At 49.1% G+C, this 12,083-nt stretch overlaps 1 protein-coding gene across 9 annotated transcripts in view; it reads left to right on the top strand.

Annotated features, from left to right (window-relative positions):
• FARP1 (FERM, ARH/RhoGEF and pleckstrin domain protein 1) overlaps positions 1 to 12,083 on the top strand; it is a 1,178,254-nt gene that overhangs the window by 698,772 nt on the left and 467,399 nt on the right. For all 9 annotated transcript variants that reach the window (XM_069640745.1, XM_069640749.1, XM_069640747.1 and 6 more), the window contains exon 8: positions 3,979 to 4,126. In XM_069640745.1, coding sequence (XP_069496846.1) covers positions 3,979 to 4,126 — 148 coding nt within the window. The remainder of the gene's footprint in view (positions 1 to 3,978; positions 4,127 to 12,083) is intronic.

The following is a 12,083-nucleotide window of genomic DNA, read 5'->3' as shown; positions in this document are numbered from 1 at the left end:
GACTTTGTGTTCCTCGGGGTGGGCTGGGACACGGCAATGCAGCGGGTGTTCCCCCACGCCTAACACACTCCTGTCCCTTTGCAAGGCGATAAGGCACTTCTGGCCAATTTGACCACCTCTGGGCGGTGAGCCTGGCGCTCACTGCCTTTCTACCGCCCATCATGGTCAAGGCGGTTCTTGTCAGACCGACAATTCCACAACAATGTTCTACCTGAACAAGCAGGGTGGCACACGTTGTCCCCCACCCCCCCCTGTCACCACTGTGCATTTGGGAATGTGTCCTGTCAGCAGGGATATGGATCTCTTCGGTTCATATCCCGGGGGGACAACAATGCTGAGGTGGACCAGCTCAGTCGCCTGGGGTTCAACACCTACGAATGGGAGTTACACATCAACTTTTCATTGTCCCTGTTTCAGAGATGGGCGTTTCCGTATCTGGACTTACTCACATTTTCTCTGAATTCCAAGTGCCCCCAGTTTGCTTCTTAGGCAGGACAGAGTCGGGGGGGGGGGGGGGGAGGGGGTCTCTGGGGGATGCGTTCCAGCTCTGCTGGCATGGCTGTATGTTTGCGTTTACTCCTCTGTTGCTCCAACGGACCCTCTGCAAATTCCGAGCCTCAGTGGGCTGCAGCTTCATTCTGATCACCCCCCACTGGCCATCAAGGTCTTGGCTGTCTGATCTGCTGCAGTTGTGCTCCATGGGGCCGATCCATCTCCCGATCCCCAGCAGGAGTTCCCTGATGCAGCGGGGCGGGGCAGGGGAGCACCCGCACACAGCCAGGTTGCCCTTCGTGGTCTGGTGCCTGACCAGCTGGGACTGCACCATTCCGAGTTCTCAGATGACAACTGGGACCTCATACAGGAGTCCATCTGCACTGTCTTTGTACAAGAGCAAGTGGACCAGGTTCCGCTGGGCTCATGTAATGGGGCTGGACCCCCTTAACTGCTCCTTGGACGACAGCCTAGCTTTTTCCACACACCTGGCTCATTCTGGTATTCAGGTTGATGCCTGCCGCACCTATTTGGCAGCCATTGAGGCCTACAAAAATTCCCCAGAACACATTTTCTCAGTGGCCAACCCAGTGGTTACGGCTCACCTCAAGGGGTTGTCCAGGCTTTTTCCTTCAGTCCATCGGCCGTACCCGGTTTGGGACCTCAACGTGGTTCTTGCAGCTTTGCAGCATAAGCCATTCGAGCCAATGGCCTCAGTGGACATCAGGCTGGTGACCATCAAGGCAGTGCTGTTGGTGGCGCTCATTCCGGCATGCAGGGACAGAGTGTGGCAGGCTCTGTGTCTTGCTAGCCCTTCACCACTTTCCGTGTCGACAAGGTCATCTAGCACACTCATCCAAACTTCTTGCCCCAGATGGTTGCTCCATTCCATTTGAATCGGGAAATCTGCCTGCCGGTGCTCTATCCAAATCCTCAGTCAGAGGCTGAAAGGGCTTTGCTTTCCTTGGACCTAAAGAGTGCTAAAGTTCTATCTCTTCCAGACGAAACCTTTCAGGAATTCTGAGGCATTGTTTGTCACCTTTGGGGGCTCGTCTCACGGCACTCAGGCTTCCAAAGCTTCTATTGCCTGTTGGATGGTCCAGGCCATTTCAGAGGCTTATACCGTCACGGGTAAGACGATTGCCACGGGGATCCATGCCTGTGTGATCAGAGCGAAGGCTACAATGGTCGCCTTTCAGAGACATGCTTCCTGGGAAGTCATCAGCAGGGCGGCTACTTGGGCCGCTCTCTGCATTCTGTAAGCACTATTCCCTGCATACCAGCTCCAGGCGGAATGCAGAGTTTGGGCAGGTGGTTCTGAAGAAACTTTTTGCTTCTTCTTAAGCACAAGACAGGTTGTCACGGCTCCACCCAATGGTCTTGCTCAGTGAAATCACCCGCAAGGATGGAGGAAAGAGGACGGAACGTATGAGTAATTAGTTACTCACTGTAGTGTCTAGAGTACTCAGAATCTTTTGTCCCCTTTCCTCCATGCGTCCCACCCACATTCCCCGGCTTGTATGCCATGGGCTAAAATGTTCAGCATGAAGGTATTTGATTTATTGTTTGCTTGTTAGATGCTTACACAGCAAGTAAAATACAGTTTTAAAGCGCCCACAGGGCGAGGGGGGAGGGGGTGCAAGGGAGTGAAATACGTTACATAACACAATATGTAATAAGAGCAGTGGAGGGAAAAGGAGAAACGACGAACCTGCTATGCCGTGTGAGTATTCAGAACGTGCAAGTGCAGCAAGGAAAAGGGCAGAGGGAGTAAGTGCTGGAGAGTCCGGGCTCATGAGTGAGCCACAGATGAAGTCCTTGGGTTATTGAGTGCTACATGGCCAAGGTAGGACTAAGTACGATCCTCCAGGGCAGAGTGTGTGCCAAACCAAGTGCTGGGGGGAGACGGGAGCTGGGCCAATTGGGTGTGGGAGTTCAGGGTACCCGAGGATGCATAAGAGCCCAGATACCAATCACAGCAGCTGTGGGGATTAGCTGAGAAGAAGGGAAGGAGGAGGTGAAGAGGAAGGTCTTGAGGAGCTTCCAGAATTCAAGAAAGTCCTGCTCAGGGTTCAGAGGCAAGGGGAGGCTTTTCTATAGGCCGGAGTCAGCCGAGGAAAGCGATGGACCACCTACCCTATGTTTAGCAAAAAACTTGACACACAGAGTTGGTGCCAGAAGAACAAAGTGGTCTAGAGTGAGAGTATTTAGTAAGATAAAGTTGAAGATGATGTGGTCCCCGGGCCCAGACAGCCTTGTGGTTGTTGCAGAGGGATTTGAATTTAATCTGTGCAGAAACCGGGAGCCAATGAAGACTTTTTAGGGCATGAGAGATGCGTTCCCTGGGCTTATGGCCAAGGATAAAACGTCTGATGTGTAAAAAGTGGACTGAGGTGAGACGTTGGGGTATCGGGGGCATTCCCACTCCTGGGGCTGCACCCCGCCCGCTATGTTAAATTTATTGGGGAAGCTCATTCGGTTCTGGTTCCGTCCTCCTGTTGGACATCCACAGGGATGGAGGAAAGGGGACTAAGGGCTGAGTACTCTAGTCACTATAGTGAGTAACTTTAATTTTGTAACACTTTTGGCTCTTGTTTTGGTGTGCACATCTACATGCTTCTGTAAAACCTCCCTCCTCAAATAGGGTCTTTAACCTTCCTTCTGGGAGAACCCCGGTCTAATGGTGCTTGGGTGTGTCTTATTGTGCTTGCTGCAAGATTTAAAAAAAAAAAACTATTTGCTAAGCAACCTCCTGGCCTAATTCTACACCTATCTCCACTCTGCATCTCTCTGTTAGGCCTAGAAAAAGGGTTGCTGACATTTTAGGTTTACAGCCAAGGCATGCATGAAGAGTGCAGAGTTATTGGGGCTGTGCTGAACCTGCAAGAGAGCGGTTTCTTCTGTGCAATCATTAGCACATCTTAATGGGACTTCACTTTGGCCTGATTGCCATGCCTGTCTTTTCATGCTCTTGCCCACTTCTGGCTTCCCCGCTACAGGATGCTCATGCTTCCTTAAGTTTCATGTACGACTAGAGGTTTGAGAGACTCTGAAAGGGTCACAGTGTACACCAGGTGTTCCACTTTAACAAGGCCTCTTGAAGAGACAGCACAAGATGGTGGCATCATGTGACAAGCCCCTCCCTCCAAAACAGATCATGGTTGGGTTGGTCAGGAGATTCTCCCAACTCCACGACAGTGCCCCACATCACACTCTGGGTGGTAACAGTCTGCCTTGGCCACCGCAATAAATCACCCCCAAGAGGCAAGGGATTTTGTGTCACATGACATACAATCAAAGACAATGATAAGTGATGAGAAGGAATCCCATAGAGAGGCTTCTATGCCAGTCTCGAGCTAGTCGGACCCTGGGTAAACGCAACCATAAGTCTAAACACTTGACTTAAACTGATCTGAGTGTTTAGATCTGTTCTGTATTCCCAGGGACACTTGTTAACCGTTGCATGCTTCTTTTTTGTTTCCAAAGGGGTCAGACACCAGCAGAATCAGATTTTCAGCTCTTGGAGATTGCCCGTCGGCTGGAAATGTATGGCATTCGGTTGCATCCTGCGAAGGACAGAGAGGGGACGAAGATCAACCTAGCCGTTGCCAACACCGGTATCCTGGTGTTTCAGGTCAGAGACCTTGTATGGGCTCAAAGCCACTCCTGCCATGCTTTTTTTGTATTGCCTGTGTAGCAGGTGAAAGACTGTAGTGTTGAGAAGTATTCTTGCTTTTAAAAAAGTTGTGCCAGCAGTTTGAGAGTAGAAGCTCTGCTGACTTGTGTAATTGAAAACTAGACCCTCCCCCTAATAACAGGGGCCATTTGTGCCAAGTGGCCCCTTTTTCAAAAAGGTTCTGTGCTGTGGGGCAAAACTGGATCATGTTACCACATTTTTAAATTAGATTTTATGCTCCCCTCAAGTTCTCCTTTGTGGACTGTAACTGAAGTAAATGTGTTTATAGTAGGGACATAGATGATGTTGTATTGGAAAAGAAAACAGTTGTCACCTTTACTGGAAACTGCCAGTTTGATTTGCAGTGAACAAATTTGACTTCTCAATGTGAAGAGAAGATAGATTTACTATTACATTTTGGCTGCATGCCTCATTGTATTTTTATGGATCTCAATGCACACCTAGAACAGCAGCACATAAGTGTTCCACAACATATTAGTCAGCAACTGGAAACAAGTGAACTTGTAGTTTTTAAAATGAGTGTTTGTTTGCCTGTATTTTTACAGCAAACCATTCCAGAACCATGTGCCAGTATTGCAAAAAGATCTGCCCCCACAAAAATGTATCTTACATCTAGGACTACCAAGGCACGTTGCTTTGGGTTAAAAGCAAGTTCAGTGAGGTTTTCACAAAGAACCAGAACAACTAAATATATTTGGAGAGGATCATCGCATTACATTGACCAAGTTATTTTAAGAAAAATCAGGAAATTGACCTTGCGTAGGATTACAAAGAGGAAACCGAGCATTTTAATAGCGGATGTCCACTATTGGTACTCTATTTTGGCCCTGTACCGCATAGAGTATCACATGAATACTGCTCTGTAGTTTAGCTGTACAAACGAATACATTGCAAAGTAAATTGTGCTTGTTCAGTGTATGTATCCTTGTTATGCAATTGTCATTTCTGAATTTCTTTGTACTCCTACGTCCCCTCCCCTCCCCTTTCCTCCATATTGTATGGGTGTCCATTGCTTGGGACGGGAATCGGAACCTTTTTCACCAGATAAAATTGTCTTCCCCCTTTAAATTCAGATGTGCACAGGGGCGTGGCCCTGTGAGCATGCGCTCCCCTGACTCCGCCCACCTGCGCCATTCCTCGGTCCTCTTTTCCACGTCGACTGGAACGGACCACTTCTCCAGCGCTCCTGAGTTAGGCCTCTAGCTTTGTGATTCCATGCGCTCTTCCTCAAACTTTCTATTTTTCTTCTCTCTATCGTCTCCTGGATAGTCAGAGAAGACTCTGTCCTCCGGTGCCACGCTCCTCCCTGGCTCATGTCGACAATGGGTTTCAGTAGGTGTCCGGCCTGCAAGGGTTCCTTTCCCACATGAAATCCCCACGCGCTCTGCCTCCAATGCCTTGGCCCCGACCACAGCTGGGATGGCTGTTTTGCATGCAACGCGTTGACCCTGAAAGCTCTCAAGAATCGATTGGCCAGGTGGAGAGAGCTGTTCAAGAGATCACCTCCAGAGGACCTGAAGACCTACATGAGGAGGAAGACCAGGCCCAAGGTAGGTACCCTGTTCTCTGCACCCCGCAATGGCGACTCCTTCCCAGGGAAGTGCCTGAGTGGGAGGGGCCTTCTAGGTCCTAAGACCAGCAAGAAGACCGAGGCTTCCAGAGCCGCTGGCCAACAGGCCAGGGGGTTGCAAGACACCACGTCCCACTGCTGAGGCTGCAGGGCTCTTGTACCAGGGACATCCCTAAGGGGCTTTGCTCTACTACCTGGCTCGTACCTCTCTAACTTGAGCAGACTGTCATGATCACTGCTTCCAAGGAGCCAGGACCAGCCCAACGTCCTTGTAAGCAGGCCCCTAACCCTAATCCTAGGCACCAGCCGGTCCCCACGGGGACCTTTTGGACCATGTCCTGGCGCCGGTGGCACCAGGCTCATCAGAATCATCGGTCCCGGCACTGGAAGCGCCGGGCTCATAATATGTGTGCAGATGCTTGGGTGGACCTACCTGCAGCAGACCATGCTGCTTACTTACCAGCCTCTTAGAAGTCCTCTGTGAACAGGGACTACTTTCTTACCTGGGTGGGGCAAGCTCCACTCCCTGGATTCAGCACTGGAAAGCTTCTGGAACTGGAACTCTTTTCTTACCTAGGCGGGGCCGTGGAGGAAGACGCCTCATCACTCCAAGGCTACTTAAACCACACCCGATAGACGAAACGTGCTTCGCGTTATTCTGCATCTGCAGCAGAACGCTCACAGAGTCTGTTCCAGCCTTTCTTCTTACGATCCCGAATCTGCAAGAGTCATACTCACCATTCCTGTATCCTGAATCTGCAAGAAGCATACTCCCCATTCCTGCATCCAGTCGACAGCAGCACCTGCAGAGACAAGAAACAGCAGGTTAGCAAGGCAGCCTTATCTCGTAGTGCTACTCACCTGATCCATCGGCTGCGGTCATTTTCGGCACGCTGCACCTCCGCCTGCGAAGACAAAAGCATTGTCACTACTTACCGGCACTCCGTGAATTCTGGATTTCTTCACACTGCATCGCCGCCTGCGGAGATAAAAGCATTGTATCTACTTACGGACATTCCGCGGACTCCGGCGCTGCAAACCAACTTCTGAAAGACAAAAGAAGAGACATTAAACAGGTATTTACTTACGCCCATCGTGCTTTTCGCAATAGAACACCTGCTCTTCAGCACGAACTACGCTGCAAGGAAAAGACAGAGCGCTTGCATTTACTCACGCATTTCCAGGCGCTTCACTCCATCTTCCTCAAGAGTCCTGCAAGACAAAAGGGAGAAAAGCATTATACGAAGTCCTGTTCAATGTTGACGTGCCTTGCACCTAAAGACTATAAAGACTAAAAAGGTGTCTGGAAACTCACCGCTCGTGCAGTTAACGACGGTAACGGTCTTCTGAGTCCAAGAGGCCTATGTTTCACCAGTGAAGGAACTGGCAACAGTGCCCTGCACCAGACGCAGATGGAGAGCCCAGCATTCACCTATCTAAGGTGAGCACGTTGACCTGGGGGCTCTACGGAGAGGGAGATGGAGGAAGAGGGACATTGAACAACCCAGACCATTAACCCCCATATTCTTTCACCTGCAGAAACCTCACCCTACGAGTTCGACACACAGTGCGAAGAGGTTCGACCCCAGAAGCCCATCGGGTTCTGCACATCACCTTTCGAGTCAGACACCTTCCTGCCAAGATCAGCGCCTCCGTGGGAATCAGGTGAGCGTTACAGAACGCGAAGCCCACCGCAAAACTCCTACCCAGGCGCAATGGAAACCTCAGACACTGATCACTTAGCCCAGTTGCTCGGGGAATTAAGAGCAGAAGTACATGCAGCTCGTCAGGAAACAAGCTCTCTAAGAAGAGAACTGATCATTTCCAAGGAGCGAACAGAGGACCTCGCTAGGCAATTGCTACAAACGCAGGCAGGACAGACACCCCTGCCCGCTCCAGGAGGAAGCTATCCTTCTGCATCATCTGTAAATCCAGTGCAAATCAATCTACCTGGTAATGTGCCCTTGGCTCCGCCCGAACGTTTTTCTGGTGACCCAAAGAAATTTGCAGTGTCCCTCAACCAGTGCCGCTTACATTTCTTATGTCGACCAGCTGCATTCCCAACAGACCAGACCAAAGTGGCTTTCGTGCTTTCTTATCTCAGTGGCAGCGCCGCAGATTGGTCGATCCCTTTAGTCACCCAGGATGATCAGTCCAGCATGGAGAAACTGTTTGCAAGACATGCACAAGGGCAGGCCTTGGACAATGAACTTCTTTCATTACACGTTGACCTGGGGGCTCTACGGAGAGGGAGATGGAGGAAGAGGGACATTAAACAACCCAGACCATTAACCCCCATATTCTTTCACCTGCAGAAACCTCACCCTACGAGTTCGACACACAGTGCGAAGAGGTTCGACCCCAGAAGCCCATCGGGTTCTGCACATCACCTTTCGAGTCACAGACACCTTCTTTCATTACAGGGTAATCAAGACCTCTTGACCTATATAGCCTCATTCAACAGACTCATAGTGGAAACTCAATGGCCCGAGGATAAGAGAATAACGCTTTTCTACAGAGGCCTGCGTGGAGAGCTCAAGGATGTGTTAGCTCAAGTTGTGAACCCTCCACAAGAATGTTCGGACTATATTGACTTGGTCGTCCAATTGGACCACAGATTACAGAACAGGAAGGCTGATCGTTCTAAATTTGATACCCGAGTGTTTTCTAAACCACAGACTTCTACTAAGAGAGCTGACAGTGTGGATCCCATGCAAATAGGGGGGATGAAAGGTCTTTTAACCCAAAAGGAGCGGGAAAGAAGAAGACAGCTGCAATTATGCCTCTATTGCGGGAACTCGGGGCCCTTTCTTCGAGACTGTCCAGTGAAACCAGCTAAGAAGGCTGTAGGAGCCGCAGATTCCAGTACCTCAAGTTCCGAGCAGGGAAACGACCTAGCCCGGCAAGTGTAGAGGTCCTCTTGCCGAGCGTTAAGATCTGTCCCGTGACCTCGCATTTCGTGGTGCCCATGGTCCTCATTAATCCTGCACGTCCGGATCGTTTGCATGCAATTGAAGCTTACATCGACAGCGGAGCAATCGGCAATTATGTGGACCGTGAAATGGCATCAAGGATGAATCTACCCCTTGTCCCTAAGGCAGTAAAAGACGTCATTACTACAGTGGATGGCACGGAGATAGCCTCCGGACCAGTAACGCACGCCACCCAAGAAGTGACGCTAGTGAGCCAAGATGGACACCGGGAGAAAATCGTGTTCGATGTGATCAAGGCCCCTCAGTTCCAGATCATTCTGGGAATCCCTTGGTTAGAGAAGCACAATCCTCAGATCAACTGGCGAGCAAAGACGGTTCAGTTTCCAGAATGTTTTACAACTTGTTATCCTCGGCCTGAAGTTTCAGTGGCGGCGATCTCTTCAGAGGTTCCCACATTGCCTCCCGACTACCAAGAATTCCAAGATGTCTTTCGGAAGGATCAAGCTAACACCCTGCCTCCTCATAGGTCTTACGACTGTCAAATAGACCTGATCCCCGGAACAACTCCTCCTTGCAGTAGGATTTATGCCCTCACCGAGCCAGAGAATCTTCACCTCAGGCAATATCTGGACCAATACCTAGCTAACGGGTTTATCCGTCCTTCTAAATCTCCAGCTTCCTCGGCTTTGTTCTTCGTTCCGAAAAAGGAACGAGACCTTAGAACTTGTATAGATTACCGCGCCCTGAATCAAATCACCGTTAAAAACAGATACCCGTTACCTTTGATCCCTGAACTCCTGGACCAAGTCAAAGAAGCATGCATATATACAAAGTTGGATCTCAGAGGAGCCTACCACTTGGTACGAATAAAGGAAGGCGATGAGTGGAAGACGGCCTTTCGCACCAAGTATGGGCTATTCGAATATCAAGTGATGCCCTTTGGACTTTGTAACGCTCCTGCCGCTTTCCAGTATTTTATGAACGATGTCCTTAGAGAACTCATAGATGTGTGTGTTGTTGTCTACATTGATGACATCCTTGTCTATTCATCATCTGAAGAGGAACATCAGAAACACGTTAAAAAGGTTCTCGAGAGACTGCGTCAACATAACCTTTTTGCCAAGCTTGAAAAATGCGTTTTCAACGTAACTGAAGTTGAGTTCTTGGGATTCGTATTGTCACCTAATGGGGTTCATATGGATTCAAAGAAGGTCGATGCAATCAAGGGGCCATCACCAACCTCGGTAAAAGGAGTTCAAAGCATGTTAGGCTTCGCTAACTTTTACCGCAGATTAATTCCTGAATTCTCTCGGATAGTCCAGCCCATCACCGCTCTGTTAAAGAAGAACAAACGTTTTGAATGGTCTACAGAAGCAGAACAAGCTTTTCAGGACTTAAAAGCTAAATTCATTTCTGCTCCTGTTCTAAAACATCCTCGCCCAGAACTCCCCTACATCGTGGAAACGGATGCTTCTAGTCTTGCTATGGGGGCAGTGTTATCACAAAGAGATCCGGTCACACACCAATTACATCCAGTAGCCTTTTGGTCCCGCAAATTCTCGGCTTCCGAGATCAACTATTCAATTACAGACAAGGAACTTTTAGCTATCAGATCGGCCTTTAAAGCCTGGCGGCATTATCTTTTGGGAGCCAGACACACAGTCACCGTAATGACTGATCACCGCAATCTACAATATCTGAAGACGGCCAAAGCTCAGTCTTCCAGACAGCTTCGTTGGGCTCTGTTTCTGGCTGAGTTTGACTTTATAATTACTTATCGACCCGGCAGTAAAAACGGAAAAGCAGATGCCCTCTCTCGGATGGGAGTTGATGAACATTTGACCAATCCAGAACCAATACCCATAATCGCAGAACAAAGGCTTTTGGGGTTGATCAACGCTCAATCCTTTGAATACATCAAGACTACAGTCAAGTCACTCCTAACTCTGGCCGATTTGCAGGACTGGCAATTAAAGGGAAAAGAATTCTTAGTGGATCAAGACCTTCCATATTTCCAAGGGCGATTGTACTTGCCCTGTGAGAAAATACAAAAACAAGTAATTTCCTGTTATCACGACTCTCTAATGGAGGGTCATCCTGGCATTACCAAAACCATGGAAAAGATCAAGAGACATTTCTGGTGGCCATCATGGAAGAAGGATATTAGAGACTTTGTAATCTCCTGCGGTGTGTGTGCCCAGAATAAAAGTCAGAAGGAGAAACCAGCCGGGCCTGTTACACCCTCTGGATATTCCTCCCTGTCCATGGCATACCCTGTCCATGGATTTCATCACGGACTTACCTCCATGCTCAGGGTATAATACCATTTTAGTAATCGTGGATCTATTCTCCAAGATGGCTCACTTCACTCCCCTGAAGGGCCTGCCTTCGGCTTCGGTATTGGCTCGAGAATTCTTAGAAAACATCGTTCGGTTACACGGTTTTCCCTCGGTTTTAATCTCCGATAGGGGAAGTCAATTCATCTCCCACTTTTGGCGAAGTTGCTGTCGTCTAGCCCAAATTGATGTAAGACTTTCAACCAGTCACCATCCCCAAACTGACGGACAAACCGAGAGGACAAATCAGACTCTAGAACAATATCTGCGTTGCATGCTCCAACAAACTGAAAACCCTTGGAAGGATATTCTTTGGATCGCTGAATACGCTTACAACAATTCGACTCATTCTGGAACCGGGAAGACTCCCTTCTTCCTATTATCGGGACATCATCCTTCAACCTCTAATCTGGATCCTCCCCAAGAATTCGAAACACCTGCTGTGGATCATTTGCACTCTGAGATTACCCGTGCTTTTAAAGAAGCCACTGCCCATCTGCAAAGAGCTAAAGCTCAAGTCAAAAAGGGAGCAGATCGACACCGTAAAGAGGCCCCTCACTACGCAGTAGGAGATCAGGTCTGGTTATCCACTAAGCACCTGCCTCTAAAAGGACCCCGCACCTTCAACCCGAGATATCTTGGACCTTACCCCATCTCTACCATAGTTAATCCGGTTGCGGTCAAATTGGAATTACCTGCGCATATGAAAATACATCCAGTATTCCATGTCTCCTTATTAAAACCAGTACAACCAGAAACCCGATTGGCTGAACTCCCAGAACCTGTTTTGGTAGATGGAGAATTCGAATTCGAAGTTAAGAACATTCTAGACTCCAAGATCTCCAAATCTAAGTTATATTATCTGGTTGATTGGAAAGGATACGGCCCCCAGGAAAGGTCTTGGGAACCCTCTGAATATGTCCACGCACCTCGTCTGGTCAAGAGATTCCATCTGAATCACCCCGACAAGCCAAAACCCCCGGAGAAGACATGCTTAGGAGGGGCCTTGAGGGGGGGGTACTGTCATGATCACTGCTTCCAAGGAGCCAGGACCA

Source organism: Ambystoma mexicanum, chromosome 7q, assembly GCF_040938575.1.
Source record: "Ambystoma mexicanum isolate Mex_15411 chromosome 7q, UKY_AmexF1_1, whole genome shotgun sequence".
NCBI lineage: Eukaryota > Metazoa > Chordata > Amphibia > Caudata > Ambystomatidae > Ambystoma > Ambystoma mexicanum.
Note: the sequence above shows the minus strand (reverse complement) of the source record. Positions and strands in the feature narration are given on the sequence as shown.